Source organism: Manis pentadactyla, chromosome 4, assembly GCF_030020395.1.
Source record: "Manis pentadactyla isolate mManPen7 chromosome 4, mManPen7.hap1, whole genome shotgun sequence".
Taxonomy (NCBI): Eukaryota; Metazoa; Chordata; class Mammalia; order Pholidota; family Manidae; genus Manis; species Manis pentadactyla.
In genome coordinates this window covers 3,858,744-3,881,286 of record NC_080022.1, presented here as the reverse complement: position 1 = coordinate 3,881,286, position 22,543 = coordinate 3,858,744, and the positions used below count along the sequence as shown (strand labels likewise).

The 22,543-nt window shown below is 50.0% G+C and overlaps 1 protein-coding gene across 3 annotated transcripts in view; it reads left to right on the top strand.

Annotated features, from left to right (window-relative positions):
* The window catches only part of NPHP4 (nephrocystin 4), a 129,170-nt gene that overhangs the window by 79,840 nt on the left and 26,787 nt on the right, over positions 1–22,543 (top strand). For all 3 annotated transcript variants that reach the window (XM_036925417.2, XM_057499651.1, XM_057499652.1), the window contains exons 13-17: positions 4,391–4,452; positions 6,303–6,407; positions 7,689–7,837; positions 7,935–8,126; positions 8,552–8,739. In XM_036925417.2, the coding sequence (XP_036781312.2) occupies positions 4,391–4,452; positions 6,303–6,407; positions 7,689–7,837; positions 7,935–8,126; positions 8,552–8,739 (696 nt within the window). The remainder of the gene's footprint in view (positions 1–4,390; positions 4,453–6,302; positions 6,408–7,688; positions 7,838–7,934; positions 8,127–8,551; positions 8,740–22,543) is intronic.

Genomic DNA, 22,543 nt, shown 5'->3' with positions numbered 1-22,543 from the left:
AAGATCTTTCTTTAAATTACAGTGACTATGTATTTAGAGTAATGACCCCTTCTTTCCCCATGTCTTTTGGGGTCAGCTGTTCACTCCTGTCTGGTAACATTACCAGAACCCCCTGTTGGTCTAAGGCCTGGCCCTTCCCTGCCTTGTCCACGCTGCCAGGTTGCTAAGTGACAGCTGCCTCTCCCAGTGAATACTGACCCTTCTGTTAAACCCAGGCAAATTTGTTCCACTGGATATTTTCCTCCATGGACACCCCTCGGGCCTGCCTGCTGCCTGCTGTCCTCTGTCTCCCCCCAGAATGCACAGCTGTGCACAGCAAAAGCTTTTTTGGGAAGGCAGCTTGCATTTTGGGGTAAAGGGCTTCAGTGCTCCCTCCACAGGACCCTCTCCTGGTTGGCGACTGATAGGCAGGAAGGTGGTCGTGTGGGGACCCCCAGCAGCGTTCCCGAAGAGGATACTGGTGGGGCGTCTGCTTCATGCAGCCTGGAGGATGTCCCCGTGGAGACCACGGCGTGGGCTTCCAAGTATCTGTGCCCTTGTTTTTGTTTGCTTTCGTGACCCTAGCGCAGTCGAGTCGCCGCAGGTGCTGTCCAGGAGGTGTGGGCTGGAGAAGCAGCTCCTCCTTTCCTCAAGTGTGGGATGTACTTCAGATTTGCTTAATCCCACTCTTGCCCTCCTGGCAGAGTGCCGAGGAAGCGCAGGTCCTTGTGTGACCTGGCGGGACGGGGCAGCCCAGGTTTGGGCAGATCACAAGCCCCGCCTTGCCTTTTAGTCAAGGATATGGTGTTTGGGCTTCTAGAAGCTGAACTGACAGAAGAGAGGATTGGACAGTCGAGCTTTTGTTGGCAGCGATTTTCAGTGAGTGGGGACTGACCGGGGCGTAGAAGGGCTCAGGCTGAACTGACCCGCAGGCAGGGCTGAGCTGCTGCAGCTGGAAGCACGTTTCTCCTTTCTCTCCAGCCGTCTGTGGACACTTTCCCCCTGCAGTGCGCTCTGGTGGCATGGGACACCTTGGGGCAGTCACCTCCCACGGAGCCCGGCGACAGCTCTGCAGGGGTGCTCGGCTCCCTGGCTGTGCAGCCCCTGACTGCCTGGGGTGCCACGGCAGAGCTGTCGCCTCTGAGTTTCTGCTTCTTGCCACATGCGGGTTATTGACCTGACGCCGAGCCCTTTGACTCCACATGCTGACGCTCCTCCATCAAGAAGCCTGACCTTTGGGCCAGGGCGTGAGCAGAGGCCACTTGTGGGAGCAGCACTGGGAGTGGGCAGCAGCCTGCACAGAAGCCTCTCTTTCCACGCTGTGCTGATGTGGCCGGGCCAGCCGGGAGCATTTTCTGGTCTGGCAGGGACATAAAGACATAACCTTGTAATGATACTAAACTGAGGTTCAGTTGTTTTAGTTCCATTGGCGCTATACGAATGCTGTGGGCCAGGTCACATTAGCAGAGGGTGAAACGACAGCCTTTGACTGCCGGCTGCCCGTGAGTTCCTGAGGATTCGCCTGTATGTGTGCAGCCGTGGGGAGCCTGCCTTTCTCCTTTGCCACGGAGGGGAGCACACCTTGCAGATTGTTGGTGACTTGCCTTCTCTACCTGGAACTTGTCTTGGCCGCCTTCCATGTTGGGGCACAGCCATCAGCTCCCCGTGCCCCGTGGGGGTGAGCCTGCTGTCACAGCAGCACCTCCCTCTCCAGGGGCGCGTTGGCCGTCTTGGTGGTTTGCTGCTTCTGGCAGGGCTGCCCAGAGGCCCTCGTGCACACTGCTGTTGTCATGGCATGCACGTCCTTTGCACATGCGTGTCCCCAGGAAGCTCTCAGCCTGGTCACGCTCTGTCAGGCTTCCAAGTGAGACACCGCCATGGCAGCCTTTGGGAGGTTGTCAGAGGAATTAAAGTGGGTGCCCTTGGAGGACCCAGGGGTCTCGAGGTGTGGCTATCAGTGTGGTGGTGAAGCAGCCTAACCGACCAGGACCACGCGGGCACTGAAACAAGACAACCTGAAACCGTTCCCGCGGGGTTGCCGTCTGTCTCCTCGCGGCTGTCCCTCACTGGGGTGTGTGGGTTTGGCCCTCTTGGCCCTGGGTCAGCTGAGGGTGTCTTTTTAATCCGCTGTGAGAACCTTTTTCGTGCTCTTTATTCTCTAGGAGGGTAAGATTGCCCAGATCATGATGGAAGTGCCTTAGGAGCCGTGGCGCAGCACCCGCCCTGCAGGGTCTGGGGTCGTGTGCGGCCGGTTGGCTTTCTGCAGCTTTCCGAACGTCCCTCCCAGGACACGGGAGGGTCTGGCTCCCGAGTGCCAGGCTGCTCTTGGCAGAGGATAATGGAGCCATTTCCTACAATTTTTCCTCGTTACCACAGTCAGCCTGGGGTGCTCTCAGACTCCCCACTGGGAATGGAGCAAAGGAGAATGGAACCTGCTGTCTTTCTGTTTCATCTTTCAGACCGCTTTAGGGTTGAGGGAGTGGGCAGTGATTGCCTGGCACCCCTCGGGAGCTGGGCAGAGGCCCAGCGTTTCCAGGACAGCCGGCCCACCGGCCCACCTTAGTCCTCATCTGCGTTTTGCTTCCAGGGAGGGGACACCTTCCTGGGAAGCACAGCCTGCTCCTTGATGCGCCAACTCCCTCTGCAGGGAGCTCGTTTCAGGACTGAGGGCTCAGGGGACTGGACGGCGTCCTGTCTTCAGGAGCTCGTTAACTCCTCCTTAGAAAGGAGCCAGCAGGCGAGGGCTGAGAGCTGGCTTGGTGGGACCACCTGGGGGGGCTCCCTGCGCCCTACCCCGTTCCTTGGCAGCCCATTGCCTCAGCTGGGGGGGACCCTGTGGCGCCTTCCGTAGGTGGATTTGGAAGCAGCTGGAAGGCGCTTTGCTGGGGCGTGAGCCTCAGTGGGGATAGTGGCCCTGGGTCCGGCGCGTCTGCGCTGGAGTCCTCCTTGATCTTTGTTGCTGTTTTTTCACTTTGCTGCAACTCAGGGCTGCACAGGAAGTTGCTGGGCACGCTACAGAGAGCAAGCCGCTTCTAAAGCCATGGGTCCCCTGCTTCCAGTGGCTCTCGGGCACAGGGCACTGCTCTGCCCCTGCCTGGGTGGCTCCCCGGGGGCCTCTGGGGCTGCGGCTCACTGCCTCCACTCTTGCTCTCTGACCTCTGCCTGTTCTAGGGGCAGACGTGGCTGTGTGGGGACCAACCAGCAGAGGCTGCAGGGGATCTAGAGCTGAGGGCCACACGAGGGTGACAGGGGGCAGGGTGAGGCCACCTGGGGGCGACCTCGACTTCTCAGGGGCCCAGGCTGTCCTGGAATCCTACAGGGGGGTGTGGGCAGTCGGGTTGCTGTGAAGGGGACTGTGGCAGGTGGGGCCGGGCCTGGTCCTCAGGGAGGCTGGACGGGTCGCCCAGGCCTCAGGCGGGTGGAGGGCCCCTGCCCAGCGAAGCTTGGGTCAGGCCAGGGAGCCCCCAGTGTTGGCTGGCGGTGGTGGTGGCAGGTGAAGCAGATGCCACACAGCACCTGTGAATGTGGGCCATAGATGCCAGATGCTCAGTACATGTGTTGAGTCTGGGAGGGTCCAGAGACTCAGGGGACCCCCAGGGAGCCTGTGCTGGAGAGCCTGGGGCTGCCCAGCCTTGAGCTTTGCATGTGGCCAGGTGCAAGGAAAAGCCACGTGGACAAACATCAGCCAGTCCCCACCCAGGTTGCCCATCGGGGCCTGTGCTCAGGTGGACGGGCACCTTGGACCCTGTGGGAACCGGCCTTGACACCACATGGTTGTGTGGCCGCTCTCCGAGGGGACCACGTGACAGGGTGGCCTGGGCTCCTCCTGGTTCTGAGCCCCACAGTAAGCAGGGCTTGGGACAGCCCATAGCACAGGCACCTGCGGGGCTGGGGGACAGGAAGGCCGGAGGGTTGAGTGCGGGAGCGCTGTGTCTGCTGAGAAGTTTCTTCTCGCCGATGAGCAAGATGAGCAAGCAGCCGGCGGGGAAGCACCGGCCCAGGCGGACGGCAGACCCCCCCTCCTTGAAGGCAGGGGCATGGGAGCAGATGAGAAGTGGGAAAGGCAACAGGCAGGCACCGGGGGGGCTTTCAGTGTCCAAAGGTGTTCAGATTTCACAGGCCCACACTTAGCACCATCAGGAAGGAAAAGAAGGGGGCCTGCTCCGTGGGGAGGAAGCCCGGAGACAGGGCTGGACCCAGGTCCCTCTCGGAAGCTGCCCCCGGGGTGGTCCTGCATGCCCAGGTCTTCCACATACTGCTGAGCGTTTGGCGGGCACCGTTGCTTTCTGGCTCCCAGCAGCACCGGCTTCAGCCTGGGAGAAACCGTCAGGCTCTGTCTGAGCTGGGCCCTGGCCTTCCTGGGCTCCCTGAGGCTGACGGTCCCATCGTGTCCCCGTGTGCTTCCTCCTAGGCCCACCAGCGTCATCCCCCCAGGGGCATGCCGTCCTCCAGGACTCGCCTGTGGGACCAGGGGTAAGTCCAGGCCCCAGAGGCCTGTTTCAGAATTCCAAAATCAATTATTTAAGGGCTCCTGGGGCAGGAAAGTTCTCTCTGCATCTTTGAAAACAGTTCGAGCCCTGCTTGCTGTCCTGGGGTGTGGAGGTGGGGTGCCGGCTGTGGGGTGGCTGGGCCTCTCTCCTCAGTGAGTTCCTAATTTGCCCTAATTTGCAGCACCGACTTTCTGTCACTGGTGCTTCCAATGGTTCCTAATGATTTGCAGTTTGCCATCGGAGGCACATTTTAACACTTTTAAAAAAGGATGTGGTCTCTCTGGCAGTTACATCACTAACTGAGAATCTGGACCAAACTGCCTTTTCTTCCTGAGATGCTGAGGTGCGTTCACCGCTCCTCTCCCCACCACCTCTGCCAGGTTGGGGCGCCTGGAGTCACTAATGCCCAGGGCAGGGAGGCTGCAGCCCCCAAGCACCAGGAGAGCAGTCGGCCAAGCAGCTGTGCTGCAGGGCCCCAGCCAGCAGAGAGCAGGCTTGTTGGCAGTGGTCAGACAGCAGACCCTCCACGTGCAAGGGTTTCCAGGTGGAAGGGATGCTCTGGCTTGCCTGGTGGTTGGCCGGCCAGTGCGGCTGCTCCTCTGGAGTCCTGAGCCGGTCGTGGCACTTGCCTGCGGCTCTGAGCTGGCTCCGGTTGCCTGGTTTTGAATGAGGTCAGAGTTGGCTTGATTCCTGAGGACTTGCCAGCATCACCCTGGAAACTGACTTTCTAGAAAAGCTGAATAATTCAGCATCAATGCCTGTCCCCAGAAAGTGGCTTTAATATGTATCATGCATCTTGGAAACTGGATCAGAAGTGATGAATGTTGTATTTGCCTGAAGACACATGTTTGGGGACAGCCTCGCAGGCTTCCCTGCTGGCCCATTCTGGCATTTTCCCTCCAGCAGTTTCCAAGTTACCCCTGAGTGTTCAGGGACCACCAAACTGCACGTCCCTCTTCCACAGGCAGGAAAAGCACATGGCAGTTTGTGGTTTTGAGGGAAGCTGAACGGCCCTTAAAGATCTTCTTTGCCCCTTAAAGACGCTGCCAGGACCCCTCAGCTGTTCCTCTGTCACCTTTGTGTGTTGAGTCCTTCCCTCAGTACCTCCCCTGGGCCGTGTCACTGTTGACAGCAAATGTGCTGTTTATCATGCATGCATCAGTCCCAGGGCTGAGGGCAAGTGCCTTCTGTAGAGCATGGGCACGCCACCCTCCACACCCGCGTTCATTTCCTTGTACTTGTGGCATTTATAGAAGGCTTGCGTGTGGCAGGGACTGTGCCACGCCCCTTCCATGAACTCCTACTCAGGTCTCACAGTAGTCCTGCCACTGAGGTACGGTTATTATCCCAGGTTATGTGTGAGGAGACGGAGGTAAAAAAAGGTTTGGAGACTTGCGCATGGCCGCGTGGTGTGAGCCCTCACCCAGCTGTCTCTCCCCAGAGCCCGCGCTGGCTGGATGTGGGGTTGGGCGGCGGGTTGTTCAGCCCAGGGACGGACGCAAGCCCAGAGGGGCTCAGGGACCAGCCCTCCCTGCAGCCCACGATGGGGACAGAGCCTGGCTTCCCTGGCCCTTTCCTCTTCTTCACTTGTGTTTCCTTGTTAATAGTATTTTTATTCAGTAGTGCAAACTGGAAGCGATCACAGATCTCAGTAACTAAAGGGAATTAGAAACCATTTGGGTTCCAAGCAGCCGCCATCCAGGAGCTGTGGGCCTCCCTGCCTCCTGGGGCCGCACCGGCCCTGCGTCCCACCGTGGGTCTGTGCCGTGAGGGTGGGGGCTGCGTGAGGTCGTAGAGAGCATGCACGTCTAACCCGAGCTTTCTTCCCTTCAGCTGTCACTTTCCCAGCTGGCGGCCTCCCCTCGGTCCCCAGCTCAACGCCACTCCAGGCGCCCCTCCCAGCAGCCCCTCGGCTCTGAGCCCGCCCCGGCCCAGGCGGTGAGTACCCCACCCCACCTCCTCCTGTGTAAGCCTTGCACTTTGTGAGCTGTGCTGGTCTCGGCTGGGCGCCCCTGGCTTCGTGGGCTCTCTGCGACGGGGCGCGGGGACTGCAGTGGGGGTGGACCTTGCTCGGGGATTTGCCACCAGCCTGTCCTGTTTGTCAAGGAGCATTTGGTCTGGGGCCCTTCTGGGGACAGTGCTTGATTGAGGCTATTGCTCCCCGTGAGAAGACAAGGTGAAACACGCGTAGATCTCTGTTCACGAAAGGAGGGGGAAGGTTTCTCCAGAGCTATGAATAGAGGCTGATCCCAGCCTCCAGCTCTCCAGGACACTTGCTGTTCAAGGCTGAAGAACTAGTGAGGCCCACCATCTGGGATCCTGTGGGGCTAATGGGCTAAAAGTGGCCCGAGTTCTTAGAGGCCTTGGGAAATTCACATGGAGCCTGGTCTCGAGAGCTGGCTGGTTCACCTGCAGTCTCCTCTTCAGTTTTGTCCTACAAGTCTGTTGAGGAAAAAGAGCTCCATTAAATTGCTTATTTGAAAGCACTCATGGTACCCTGAGATGCCTTATTCTAAAATATACCTGGGGCTCCTGTGTTTACGAAGAGACTGCATCTCTCTTAACATCGGTGCCAGAGACACTGCTGGAGCCCCTCTGATTACGTGGGGTTCCTTTTGAGCTTGGGAAGCAAGCTCGGAAGAGAGCATTCTGGGTTCCCAACCCAGCTCTTCATGTAGGTTTCTGTCCTCTGCTTTGGAGGGATGTGGGCGGTGGGATACAGGTGAGTATTCAGGTGATGTGGAGACGAGAGAGTCATCGGCACACGCCGGCAGGCCTGCATACTTCAGTCTGTCTTCAGTGTTGAAGGAAGTTTCACCTTTCTGTTCTATAAACGAGTTTGTAATGGTAATTGGCCTTCTCAGGCATCAGATATCCGTTCATAAAATTGACCAGTTTATAAAATTGGTAATACCTTCCTTGTTACATTTCAATTCATAAAATGCAGGATGCCCAGGTAAATTTGAATTTTAGAGAAATGATAACTTTTTAGTGTAAGTAAGTCCCAAATATGCATGGGCCATACTTAACACTAAAATCATTCATTGAAATGTAGTGATTCGTTAAAATACAACTGAGCCTCTTGTATTTAATTTTGCTAAAGCTAGCAACCCGGGAGATGGGCCACAGCTCATAGGTGAGCCCCCACACCACACATCCATGGCTGTTGCAGGTTGGGGTCCTTCTTGTCCTCACCTGGGGCTGTGTTTTGCTCTGCAGGTGTTCCCTGTGGAGGGCAGGCTGTCTCACCTGGAAGTTGACCTGAGCCACACGCCCTTGGTCCCGGGAACGTGTGTGGCCGAGCAGTTGCAGGAGCTGCCATTCACACCTATGCATGCCCCGATCATCGCGGGAACCCAGACCAGGAGGTGAGGGTGGGCCTGGGAGGGCCCCCGGCAGGTGCTACGCCATTGGGACCATTTGCCCCTTTCCTGGAGGCAGGCTGAGGCCGTCTTCCTGTTGCAGCTCTGGAAGGAAGCCCTCACGAGCCTCAATGGTGCTCCTGCAGTCCTCTGGCTTTCCTGAGATTCTGGATGCCAATAAGCAACCAGCCGAGGCTGTAAATCCTGCAGATCTTGTGAAATTCAACCCTCAAAAGGAAGAGTCAGATCGTCTACAAAGCAATGAAATTGTGCTGCAGTTTCTTGCCTTTAGCAGGTAAATTCTTGAATATTCTGTGTCACTCTGTATCTGGCTTTCTCAATTCTTGCATTGAAGAAATGCTGTGTGGTTCTGACTTGGCAGAACTCTCTATGTTCAGGTCTTGTTAGACTGAAGAGTGCTGTTGTCTGTGTTTATTTTAGTTTGGCTGGGACTCACCCACAGCTGTTCTACAGGCCCTGCAACCTACTTGGCCTGATTTTTCTGTGGTCCTTAACTGGCCAGCTCTGAGAGCAGGGTTCTCCAGGCAGGGCTGAAATGGGGTGATGGGGAACCCTGGCGGGCTCCCCAAGATCACAGTAGAACTGTTGGTGTGGGTGACCAAGGCGGCCCCTCACCTGTGGCGCCCAGGCTGTCCCCCATGCAAAGCCCGGGTTCTCTGCTACCGACACCTAGTAACTCGGAGCTGGCGTTGTCTTCAGAGTGCCCCAGGACAGCTGGGCAGCGCCGTGGCCGCACACCGTGTACTTCACCTTCCAGTTCTACCGCTTCCCGCCCACGGTCACGCCGCGGCTGCAGCTGGTGGAGCTGGACGCGGCGGGGAAGGCCGGCTCGGGCGCCCTGTTGCGTCTCCTCGTGCCGATTGACAAGGATGGCTCCTGTGATGGCGGTAAGCACTGTGCGTCTGCAAACGCGAGAAATCCAGCACAAAGCTCTGTTTGTCAATTTTATTAGTAAAAAATACTGTACAACGAAAAATGCCAACTGTAATGCTGCAAAACCTGCTTTCAGGAGCGGGATCTGAGGGAACAGTTTACCGCATCAGCGCCCCTGCCGCGCGGCTCCGACGGCTGTCAGCTGCGTCCCACCCCGGCCCCTCCACAAGCCAGACTTATTTTGAAGCAAATCCCAGACATTGTATAATTTCATCTTTACATATTTCCTTACATATACCTAAAAAATGAGTAGTCTTTGAAAAACATAGACTCAATATTATCCCACCTAATAAGTATTAGTAATTCCTTAATGTCAAATGTCCAGCTCATGTTAACATTTTCTTAATAACTGCTTAAGAATTTTTAATAGTTTGCATCCAGCTCCAAGGAAGGTCTCTGCACCGGACTGCTGTGCCTCCCGAGTCTCTTTCTGTCTGCACTTGCCACCACTGTCTCCGGTTTCTGGTTTTTCATTTTAATTCACTCGCTGAAGTGGCCATGTTGCTTGTCCCATGAGCTACCATGCTCTGCACTCTGGTTTTCACACCATGGGTGACAGTTAAGGTCATCCTTTTCCCCTGCTTCCCCCAGTAATCTGCAGTTGGAGCCAGAGGCACGATCAGTTGCATGCCTTTTTTTGGGGTGAAGTCCCTACACTGGCTCGCAGCGCCCTGGCCGGCTGCTGCTTTCCGTGTCCCGTCAGCAGCCGTTAGGACACTTGCTTGCACACCGCTCAACTCACTGGCGGGTGGACAGGTGACATTCTGCACAAGGACACCTCGTACATTTGTCAGCTGGAGTGCTTCCGTGAACAAGTGTCCCCTCGTCAGACATGAGGTTGCCTTGAGGTGCTTCCTGTAGGAAAGGCAGAATATTGCTTGGTTCTTTCCTTTCATTTACTGATTTTCAAACTAATGAGATAGTTCTTGTGCATCTTTGATGGTGGGCCCAATGGTGGTTTTTATTTGGTGTCATAAACTAATGGGTTTAAACCACAGTGGACAGACACCTACCAAATATGTTGCTACTTTTGACGGGCAGCTCCATCTTCGGCCAGTCACACGGCTCATAAGGCGCAGGGTTGGGATCCTAACCACGGCTGCCTCAGTGGAAAGTAACAGGTGGCAAACAATGCGTTAAAGTCACAACAAAATGGCAGTAGTTTGACAGCCTTAGCATCAGACTAAAGAGACAGAAGGCAAATGCAGTGCCCGGGGCAAAGACGCCCGTTAAACAATAATCAAGAGAATAATTCCCTAGGAAAATGCACAGTTCTGACTCTTAGCTCCCAGCCGACATAGCCTCAAAACACAGGGGAGAAAGTGGTGAGCCTGAGGCCGCAGGGGGCTTTGGCGCCCCGCGGATCCGGTAGAAAGGACGTAGGGTGCTGCAAAACACCGCGCAGCTTCAGGAGGGGGTCCTAAAGACCTGCACACTGGGTTAGAGCATATGCGATACTTTCAAGCAGACTTTGAAATTTACAAACACTGATCGCTGACATATATATGTGCATATGTTAGGCCACCAAGTAAGAAGAGAATGTATAGCAATTCTAATTTTATGGCATTCTCTGACCATAACACCAGCAGGTCAGAAATCAATGACTTCCTCCCCTTAAAAGCTCCAAACTGCTGGGTTTTTTGGACTTTAAAACATACTTTTAATTATTCCACAGCTCAACAAAGAAATCAAAATAGAAATGACTATTTAAAACTGAATGGCAATAATATTACATATCAAAACTAATGAGATGTAAGTAACCAACTACAGGGAAATTTACAGCTTTTAATGCTTAGATTGGGCAAAAAGAAAGTATCTTTTAAAATGGTGATCTGATTATTCAATAAGAAGTTTGGGGAGAAAAAAACACAAATCCAATAGAAGTAGAAGGAAATTAAAAAATGCTTATAATTGCTTAGAAAATAAAGGAACAGTAGAAAGGGTCAGCCAGACTATGGGGTGTGAGGGTCACGGGTGCAGCAGGCCATGCCCCTTGCCCCTGCCCAGGGCCAGAATCAGCAGGAGAGTCTGCGCCCTGGCAGGAGTGCCATTTGTCCGGAGCCAGACCGCTCGCTGGTGCTGGTCCCTGAGCCGGCCGTCTGTGCTACAGGCAGAGGTGGGGCTGGACAGAGGCTGCCCGCCCCAGACGCTGGCGCAGAGCTGGTCTCCTTGCCTGGGGACCCTAGCATCCCCTCTGCTGCAGGCAGGTTTGAAAGGAGAGAGGGGTTGGGTGGGCCGCTTGGGCCCCGTGCCTCCTCTCAGACTCCCAGCTGCTGAGCTGGCCTTGCCGCGGGGAGGCGTGCGTGCTGGGCAGAGGCTGCCTGGAGGCCCCTCCTCTGGGAACGCGTGGCCAGGCGGGTGTCCTGTGGCATTCCCAGGGTTTGCTCTCACCTCCTGGGGCTTAACCACCGAGTCTGGGGCAGCCGAGGTGTGACCAGGCACCACTGGGGCAGTTTCCCAACCTTCCAGGGACCATTTGTCCTCAACCAAACCTCTTTCCTTTGCTAGCCCTGCTGGACCATTGGTGGACAGTCTAGCTTGTGTCCCCAGAGGCTCTGAAATGCTTTCAAGGCTCCTCTGTACCCACTTCTGGAAATGCATTCCCCACTCTCTTTCCCATTGGAAATTTTATCTGGTCACTTCAGCCAGTGCAGCCATCAGAGAGTCTGCAATGAGGTTAAGTGATTGAGTTGTGATAATTTAATTAAAAAGACAACCACTTAGAGAGGCTCCTGATTTGAATATAAGCCCTTTACATTGTGAATTTCTCAGAGAGAAATCAGTCCCCAAATTAAATTTCCTTGCAAGTTGAGGTCTAAGAAGTGAAACTCCAAAACCGGATTTTCTTGTCATTATGAATTAAAGTTCAGAGTCCAAAATTCTTAAGTTGAAGCCCAAACAATGTTCTTTCCAATTCCTTACACGGCTGAGTCTCAGCCAGAGGTGTCCCAGCCCACAGATCAAGCTTGGGGTCCTCAGGGCCTCAGAGGTGCCTCAGTTCAGCACTGAGCCTCTCGTAAGCCTCACTCAAGACACCTTGTCTTTTGTTGAACTATACATATAACCATGTGTTTGGTTTCATGAGTTTTTAAAAATTAATAGTTTTTTAAGAGCGGCTTTAGGCTTATAGAGAAATTGAGCTGATGGTGCCCCTGCCCCCACGGTGCTACTAACAGCCTGCCAGGGTGTGGGCAGTGGTTACAGTGGGTGAGCCTGTGCTGATGCATTGTGAGTAACTGAAGCTCCTGGTGCACAGCAAGGCTTATTCTTGGTGGTGCGCATCCTGTGGATGTTGACAAGTGTAAACATCATGCATCCAGGGGCACGGTGTTGTACAGAAAAATTTCACTACCCTAAAAACTCCCTGCCCCCCACCTGTTCATCCCTTCTTCCCCCCTGAACGCTTGTCCCCAGTGATCTTTTTACTGTCCCCATAGCTTTGCCTGTTCTAGGACGTTGTACACTTGAAATTATATAGTGTATGGCTTTTTCAGACTGGCTCCTTTCACTTAGCAACGTGCATTTAAGTTTCCTCCGTCTTTCTGTGTTGCGGTAGTTCATTTCTTTTAGAGTAATGCTCCATTGTCCCGATGAACCACAGTTCATTTATCCATTCACCTACTGAAGGATATCTTTGTTATTTCTACTTTTTGGCAATTATGAATAAAGCTCTTATAAACTTCTTGTTCAGAATTTTGTGTGGACAAAAATCTTCCACTCATTTGAGTAAATATCTAGACGCATGACTGCTGGATCGTGCAGTAGGAGTATGGTTAGTTTTGTAAGAGACCTTCTGCCTGTCCTCCTCAGTGGCCGTACCGTGCTGCCTCCCCACCAGCAGTGAGGGAGCGTCCCGGCTGCCCCACGTCCTCGCCAGCATCTGGCATTGGCAGTGTCCTGGATTTCAGCCATCCTGTAGGTGAGGGTGTCTCACTGTTGCTTCTGTTTGCATTTCCCTGATGACGTATGATGTGCAGTCTCTTCTCATAAGTTTGTTTATTTGCTGCCTGTGTCTTTGGTATTACATCTTTGGTGAGAAAATTTCTAATTTTCATGACATCCAGCTTTTCAGTTCTTCCTTTCATGGGTTGTGCCTTTGGTGTTGTGTCTAAAAGTCATCACCAAACCCAAGGCCACCTAGACATTGTCCCACGTCACTCTCTGTAGGGGTGTTACAGAGCTGCATTCTGCATTTAGGGCTGTGATCCATTTTGAGTCATTTTTCACAGAAGATGTAATTTTTACAAAGTGGACACATCTGTGTGGCTACCACCCACTGCAGGTAGGGCTGGAGAAGCTGGCACAGGGCCCCCCACGGCCCCCTTGTTAACTTCCCCAGGGTGGCTGCTCTGTTCAGTGCTGTCACTATAGGCAGTTGGCTGGCTTTTTAGGATGTAAGATATATTGAATGCACCCTTTTGACTCTAACTTCTGCTCGGCGTTCTGTCTGGGAGTCAGCCCGGTGCTGTATAGCAGCAGTTGGTCCTTTATCTCGGCTGTGTAGAAGTTCACCGTCTGAGTCCCACGGTATTTATCTGCTCTGGTTCGTAGGCGTCAGATGCTTCCAGCTCTTGGCCCTTTGCTCTCTTGCCGTGTGTGTGCGGTGTTTGTGCCGGGTGTGGCCTGGCAGTGGAATTGTGCTGGAAGCTTCCGTAAATTCGCCAAGCAGTTTCCCCACCAGTTCATACACCCACCATGGTAGGTTTGGTCCAGCAGAGAAAACTGCAGTACCCGGCATGGAAGCTTCTGAAACCCGTGGCCTGTGGACCTGGTGGCACCTCACTCACTTGGATTCCAAGCTGCCAGTAGGGTCCCTTTCAGGAAGGTTCTGTGAGTTTGTGGGGTATTGGCTCACCTTGCCCATCCTCCCACCACACACATGGGACTTCTCACTTTCTCTATCCTTTGCTTTCTGGCCTAGGTTTTTGTTTTCTGCCACGTCCTTCATGATGTTTCATCAGTGGGGCCTTCCTGTGTGTGAGAGCTGCGGCCCCTGCAGTCGGGGCCAGCCTAGGGCGCCCCTGTGCTGAGCGCCTCCCGGGGGACCACGGGCGTCTGTCCGCACCGTCCAGCCCTGCCTGCCTGGCTCCCTCGTGGCTCTGGTCCTTCCAGGCCTTCTCCACCAGTCCCAGTCCTGTGTCCCCACCTAGAGACGTTGGGCCACTGCATTTTGAAATACTTGCTTTAGTTGTTCATCTTTTTTCCTCTGAGTCATTTGAAATTAAGTTGCAGGCTTGGTAACACTACTTCTAAGTACAGCAGTCTGCATTACTTCAAAACAAGAACACCCTTCTGTGTACCCTCAGCAATCCTATCCCACTTGGTGAGAATTTCCTGGTCCTATTTCCATATTTCCCCATTTTCCCTGGTGTCCCCTGGAGCTGCTTCTGCCCTGACACCCAGCTCAGGTCCGTGCCTTGTTTCAGTAATTGTCTCCCCAGTCTCTTTCCCTGTGGAACAGTCCCTGCACTTTTTCCAGCAACAGTGACTTTTTGACAAGGCCACGTGCGTTATCTTGTAGACGCACGTTCTGTGTGCACGGGATCATTTCCTTACATGATTCTTGGCCTTGCTGTGCTCTGTTTGGGCTCACATGCCAGGGCCTGGGGCTCACAGCTCCATCTGGTTCTGGACTTTGGCATGAATGCCTCCTAACCAGTGCTGGGTACTGTACATGCTTCCCATAGGAGGCGGGGTCGGGGGTCTTGCTGCGAGGGAGCTGATCTGGTCAGTGGTTTGAGGCACCCACCCCATGCATCTCCAGGGAAGGGAGGGCGTCCCCCTCAGCACTCAGTGCAGAGGTCTTAGGGTCATTCTCTGGCAAAAACCTTTCACCTCCTCTCTTAACATCCTTGGCTAAGCTTTGCCCAAATCAGTTATTTAAAAGGTGATTTTTATAATTCTGTCATTTGGTTTCCCTTGAATAGCTGACATTCTTCATAAAAAAACGTTCCTTTATCAGCCAGGGGTAAACTAACATGTCCTCCAAAAAAACAGAACAAATGTTTAATACCTTCCCTTTAATTTCCATTTTCAGGGTAAGAAGGTGTAATACTTACTCCAGTAGTGGCAACGGGGGTCTTATGTCTGGTTTTTTGTTTTGTCTTTTAAGTATCACTCTGGTCTCTTAGATTTTCATTGATTAGTTGTGTTATGTTCATTATTACTGTATTTGGAAGCTCTTATTCACCCACGTTTGGCCAGTGGTAGCCCTTCAGGCTGACCAGTGAGTCTGGATGCCCTCTGATCAGCCTTTCGGCACAGCCTGGCTCTCAGGAGTGGCCCGGCACCCAGGCTCCTGGGCGCCCTCTGTTCCTCAGGCCTGGTCCCACCCTTTGTCCCTGTAGCCTGGGCCCCACATACGGAGTGCTTTTTGGACATCATCATCTGGGGTGCTTTGATTTTATCATGCATGGATTTTAAATTTTGTCACATGCATTTTCAGCATGTATTGAGATGATTATATAGTTTTTATCCTTCCTTTTGTTAATGTGGTGTGTCCCACTGGTTGATTTACGAATACTGTACCATCCTTGCATCCCTGGAGTAAATACCACCTGGTCGTGATGGATGATCTTTTTTGCTGTATTTTTGAATTCGGTTTGCTACCTTGAGGATTTCTGCATTTGTGTTCATCACGGATGTTGATCTTAATTTTATTTTTTTGTGGTGTCTTTGCCTGGTTTTGGTATTAGAGAAATGCTGGCCTCATAGAATGCGTTTGGAAGTATTCCCTCCTCTTTTACTTTTGGGAATACTTTAAGAAGGATGGGTATTAGGCCTTTAAATGTTTGGTAGAATTCAGCTGTGAAGCCATCTGGTCCTGGACTTTTGTTGGGGGTTTTTGGATTACTGGTCATTTGTCTGTTCAGATTTTCTGTTTCTTCCTGGGTCACTCTTGGAAGATTGTACATTTCTAGGAATTTGTCCATTTCTTCTAGGTTGTCCAGTTTATTGGCATATAATTTTTCATAGAATTCTCTAATAATTCTTTGAATTTTCATGGTGCCAGTTGTAACTTCTCTTTTATTGTTTCTGATTTTATTTGTGTACTCTTTCTTTTTCTTGGTAAGTCTGGCTAGGGGTTTATCTATTTTCTTTATTTTCTCAAAGAACCAGCTCTTGGTTTCACTGATTTTTTTCTATTGTTGTATTCTCTATTTTATTTGTTTCTGCTCTGACCTTTAGTATGTCCCTACTCTTCTAGCTTTAGGCTTTGTTTGTTCTTTTTCTAGTTTCCTTGGTTGTGAGGTTAGACTGTTTATTTGGGATTGTTCTTGTTTCTTGAGGTAGGCCTATATTGCTATGTACTTCCCTCTTAGAACCACTTTTGTGGCATGCCACATATTTTGGACCATTGTGATTCTGTTTTCATTTGTTTCCATGTGTGGTTTGATTTCCTCTTTGATTTGTTCATTCGTCCACTGACTATTTAGAGGCATATTGTTTAGCCTCCATATGTTTGTGGGGTTTTTTTCCTTCATGTAATTAATTTCTAGTTCAAACCATTGTGATCTGAAAAGATGCTTGATATAATTTCAATCTTTTAAAATTCATTGTGGCTCTTTTTGTGTCCTACTATGTGATCTGTCCTGGAGAATGGTCTGTGTGCACTTGAGAAAAATGAGTATCCAGCTACTTTTGGGTGGAATGTTCTGTATATATCTGGTCTAATGCCTCTGTTCCCGTATTTAGTTTCTGTATGGATGATCTATCCATTGATGTAAGTGGGTGTTAACGTCCTGTAATATGATTTTGTTGCTGTCTGTTTCTCCCTTTAGTTCTGTTAGTATTTGCTTTATATATTTAGGTGCTCTTAAGTTGGGTACATAGGTATTTACAATGGTCGTATCCTCTTGTTGGACTGACCCCTTTATCATCATGTAATATTCTTCTTTGTCCCTTGTTACTTTCTTTGTTTTGAAATCTATTTTGTCTGATAGAAGTACCACTACTCCTGCTTTTTCCTCCCTGTTACTTGCATAAAATATCTTTTTTCCTCCCTTCACTTTCAGTGTGTGTATGTCTTTTGGTCTGAGATGAGTCTCCTGTAGGCAGCATAAAGATAGGTTTGTTTCTTTATCCGTTCTGCCACCCTGTGTCTTTTGATTGGGGTGTTTAGTCCAGTTACATTTAAGGTGATTATTGATAGGTATTTACTTACTGCCATTTTGATTGGTTGTTTTCTGGTTGTGTTTGTAATTTCTCTTGATTCCTTTCTTCCTCTCTTATATATACCCTTCTCTTATTATTTGGTGGTTTTCTTTAGAGTTCTGCTTGGATTTCTTTAAAAAAATTTTTTTGTGTGTTTATGATAGGATTGAGGTTTGTGATTACCATAAGGTTCATAGATAGTTTCCTAAATATAAAACAGTCTAGATTAAGATGACGGTCACTCTATTTCAAACACATTCTAAAAGTACTACTTTTTTTTTTCTTCTTCCTCCTCTGCACTCTATGTGTAAGATGTCATCATCTACATTTTTTGTGTATCCCGTAACTAATTTTGTGTGTAGTTGAGTTTACTACCTTTGTTTTTTTAAATTCACTATTGCTTGGTAAGTAATTAGTCTACTACCTTTACTGTAGGTTTACTTTCACTGATGAAAAATATTTAGACTTTAGAACATTTCCATCTACAGAAGTCTCTCGAACATATCCTGTAAGGCTGGTTTAGTGGTGGTGAATTCTTTTGACCTTTGCTTATCTTGGAAATTTCTAATCTCTCCTGCAGTTCTGAGTGATAGCCTTGCTGGGTAGAGAATTCTTGGTTGTGGGCTCTTCCCTTTCAGTACATTAAATGTTGCATGCACTCCCTTCTCCTGGGAAGTTTCTGTTGAGAAATCTGCTGATAGCCTTATGGAGTTTTCCTGACAGGTAACTACCTCTCTTTTGCTGTTTTAAGATTCTTTCTTTATCTTTAATCATTTCTGTTTCAATCACTGTATGTCTTGTGTTGTCTTCCTGGGGTTCCTCTTGTTAGGGGCTCTTTGTACTCCCAGGACCTGGATGTCTATTTCCTTCCCCACATTGGGGAAGTTTTCAGCTATTATTTCTTCAGAGACTTTCTACTCCTTCATGCTCTCCTCCTTCTGGGGCCCCAAATATGTGAATCTTGTTTCGTTTGGAGTTGTCACACAGCTCTTAGCATCTCCTCATTTTTAGAAATTGTATTTTCTCTTTTCCTCAGCTTGGTTACTCTGCTGTTCTTTATCTTCCATCACACTGATTCTTTTCTCTGCTTCCAGCAGTCTGCTATTCATTCCCTTCACTGTATTTTTCATTTCAGTTACTGTATTCTTCAGCTCTGAGAGGCTTTTTTTCATATTTCTCTCTCTTTGTTGAAGTTCTCACTGAGATCATCAATTATTTTCCCCACTTCATTGAGCATCTTTATGGCTGTTACTTTGAATTCTTTATTAGGAAGATTGCTAATCTCTGTTTCATTTAGTCCTTTTGCCAGTGTTTTATTTTGTTCTTTTATTTGGAACGTATTCCTCTTCCTCCTCATTTTCTCTGTGTTTCTTCCTTTGTATTAGACGGATCTGTTATCGTGGTCTTGAAAGTAATGGCTTTATGAAGTGGGCATTCTGTGGTACCCAGAAGCTCAGACCCTGTGCTCACCAGTGCCTGGTTCTCTTTTGTGGCTGAGCTGTGGCTGTTTTTGGTGGGTTGTGGCTGGGGCTCACCTGTCTGCCTTTCTACCAGCAATGGCTGATTCCCCAGCTTGCCCCTCTGTGCCCTCTGTGTAATGTGAGGCACTTTTACTGGGATCTTTGTGGGCAGAGCCATTTTCTGCCTGCTGGTCAGCAGTGGTGGCCCCTGGTGGGCACACCGTGGGGCGCTGGGGTTGAGCCAGTGGGGCAGGAGTAGAGCATAGAGCCGGCTCCCACAGGCGTCTGGGCCGAGTGGGCTGGGCAAGATGGGTGTGCAGGGAAGTTCTTCTGTTTGGCTGAGCTGCCAGGGAGGGAGATGGAGCATTTTGGAGCTGGTTCCTGCAAATGCTCAACCAGCTGGGCCGAGGGAGGGCTGGGAAGGTATTGTTCCCCCGTCCCTTCTCCTCAGAGAGAGCTGCCTCCAACCTCCACCCATCTGTCACACTTCCCACTGCCGGTACATCGTTCACACTGCCGCCTCAGTGTTGGTTCTCAGCAGGACCGACAGAGTGTGCCTGTCCTGCACAACTGATGGGGTCTCAGCCCCCCAGAGTGCCCCAGCTCTCCCTGCTGTCCAGCCCCGTTAATCCCCAGAGCCCAGGGCAGTGTGCGTTTGTGTTCACAGAGCAGATCTCCAGGGTCAGCTGTGCAGAGTTCCTGGGTCCTCATCCCCTCCCTGCTTCACTCCTTGCCCTCCTGTTTGTGGGCTGGGATGGGGGAAGGGCTTGGGTCCTGAGCGACTGTGGCTCTGCTCCTTCAGCCTTCTCAGTGGTCCTCTCTTCTCCTGGTCTGCTCTGCGGTCCTCAGGTCATTTCCAGGGTTAGTTGTATCTGCTGTAGTTGCTTCCTCGGTGTGTATGTGGGAGGAGGTTCTTGCTTTGCTACCCTACTCCACCATCTTTTCACTGAATCCACTGAAAATTGTGGTTCCTAATAATATATTTACTTACTTACTTTTCCCTACATCCTTTATAATATGTTTTCTGCACTACTAATGTTAATAGTAACACACTGATGGAAGTTCAGATTCCTTTGTGTTCTTGTCTTGGGCTAATTAGTTAGTTTATGTGACCCACAAGCTCTTGAAATCATTCCTTTCTCTATGGAGTTATGCTACCAAATTTGATGTTTAGTCAGATTGACTTGTTTTCATTTTTTTCAATTTTATGTTTGTTTTCTTCCTTTCTGATTTAAGATTTTAGAATATTTACATGGCTCAAAATAGAAAACTACTCAAAATAGTCAAATTTGCACACACGGCTCCCTTTGACCTTCTTCCCCATCCAGGTGAGCCTCTGGGAGGCAACTGGGATTTCAGTCTCTGGCTTCTGCTTCTAGCGTTTAAAAAAATAAGCAAATATGAATATTTTTATTTCTCCTTTTTTTCTTATTCAGTAGTAGCATACTAAATACCCTGTCTTTTACCTTGCTTTTCTCAGTTAGCATCACAGCCTGAGTGTATTCCATGTGGAAATCACCTGTGTTATTTTCACAGCTACACTGGGCACGTGTCCTGTGATTTATTCAGGCAGTCTCCTACTGATGGATGTTTGGGGTGTTTCCAGGGTTTTGATATTTCTGATACTGCAGCAACTAGGAACCTCATGTTTCTGGTGGTCTCTGTGTGTTTTTAGGGCAGATTGCCGGAAGTAGGATTATAGGGTCAAAGTCTTTGCTGGTGTTGGTAGACGGTGCTGACGTCCCCAGTGTTGGCCTGTGACCTTTCTGCGCTCCATTGGCAAAGTACGGGGCTGGCCCACAAAATAGGTTGTTAAACTTTGGGATTTTTACAGTTTGATCGACGAGAGATGGATTGTAGTGAAGTTTTTATGTGTATTTCTCTTACAATGAGTGAAGTTGGGCATCTTTTATATTTGTCTTTATCTGCAAACTTATATTCATAAACGTTTTCCATTTTCCTATCAGATTTTTTGTCTATTTTGTCCTCTGTTTGGGGAACTCTAGATATTAGGGAGATTAACTGTTGCCTGTGATATAAATCACAAATATGCTCTCCCGTTTTGTCACTTGTTTTTTCACTTTGCTTATGGTGGGCTTTGATATGTGAAAGTTTTATTTTTATGTGGTCTAGTGGGTCAGTCTTTCCTAATTTATTGCTTTGAGTTCTTGGGTCACAGACACAAAGGCTTTCTCCTCTTCCAGCTCATAAAGACGCTTGTAGGTTTCATTTTTTACATTAGATTTCTGTGCTGTTTGTAGTTTATCCCACTATGTGATGGGAGGTATGGATCCAATTTTATCTTTTTTTTCAAATGTCCATCCAGTTGACCCAGTGCCATTTACTAAAATGTCCATCTTCTCCAGTAGCTTGAGAGCCACCCTTATCATATACCAAACATGTTTTATTACTCAAGTTTATTTATGGATTTTTTATTTTGTTACATTAGGCCAGAGGTTGGCAAGCTGATTTCTGTTCCGGGCCAGCTAGTAAATATTTTAGACTTTCTGGGTCACATATGATCTCTGTGGAATTTTCTTCTTTTTCTTTTCTTTTTTTAAATCTTCTTTGTTATTTTACTAATTTGTTTTGAGTTACTTAATTCATTTAATTTTTTTGCTTTTATGGACATAAAATATTCTAGGCTATGAATTTTCCTTTGATTACTGCTTTATGTTTTGGTTATTCTGATGAGAGTATTTTCATTATTATTTTCTAGGAAATATGTTTTGGTTATATTTATTTTCCTTTGACATAGAATTATTTAAGAGTAAGTTGTAAATTTAAAAATTGTCTACAATTTCTAGTTTGTTGCATTGTGATCAGGAAATTTTTTTGTATTATTTCTACTTTATATAACTTAATTAGGGTTTCCTGGTGACCTAATATACAGTCAATTTTCATTAATGTTCCAGACACACTTGAAAAGATATATTCTCTGTTATTGGGGTACAGTGTTACATGTGGCATATGTTCTGCCTTCCAGATTACCTGGCCTGGTCTTCTATACCCTTACTTACTTATTGTCCATTTGACCTACCTTGAAAGGAAAGTGGTTAGTTGTTCTCTACTATGACTGTGTTTTCGTTTGTTTCTTTTTGCATCCCTAGAGTTCTGCTTTATTTGGTATGTAAATATTCATAGCTGCTATATGTTCATGAGTTGTAGATTATAGTATTATAAAGTATCCATCCTCTGAGATGGGAATTATGGGAATTGTGGATGTCTTCACAGAGAAGGAGGGGTTTTTGTGAGTCTTGAGGGAGAGCTACAGATTGAAAAGAGGGACAGGCCACGACTCCAGGCAGAGGAGAAACACTCACTAGACTTGAAAGCGGGAGTAGCGCTGGACTCAGGCAGTCAGAATCGCAGATTGCCAGGGAATGGTATTTGTGAAGGGCGCAAGAGGTAAGCTTGGGAGCCTAAGCAGACCCCAGGAGAGGTGCCACTGCCCCCGGGAGTCTGTCTTGGTTGAGTTGGTGGCCAGCACCATTGCAGACTTTGGAGTGGGGTGGAGATGGGGGCAGGTGTCCCTTCCTGGGTGCTTTGGCAGCACCATGGGGTGGGCTGTGGGGTGCTCAGAGCTCAGGCGAGGAGCCATTGCTGAGCCAGACAGGAAAGGAGGAAGTTGAACCTGCTGTGAGGAAGAATCAAGGCTCCAGCACAAGAGACTGCAGCTGCACCCAGACCAGGATGGCCCCGCACCGCATGTGCCTTCCCCAGAGCATGTAGCGTGCTGTCTGCTCTGTGCTGCGTGTGTGCCCCTGAGACCACGAGCTCCATCAGGACGGGAACCCTGTCTGCCCTGTTCTCCCATGTTGCCCTGTGCAGGGCCTGGCGTGCAGTTGGGGGCAGTAATTATTCACTGAGTGTAGTTGTATTAATGGTTGTATTGAGAGGACCTGGCAGCCGATGGGAATGCAGTGATGAGCGGTGGGAGGAGCCAGCCCAGCCAGGGCGTTGGGAGATGCTTGCAGGGAAGCAGTTAGGGGACCCCAGGAGGAGCTGGCGGGGACACGCTGCATTCAGGGGGCCAGTAGGACTGTGGGTGGGGAGCCCAGCGCTGGTGGGTCTGTGAGCCTGGGAGACGCTGGATGCAGGGTGCTGGGAGAGCTCTGGGAAGGTGTCTGTAGGCGTCAGTTGA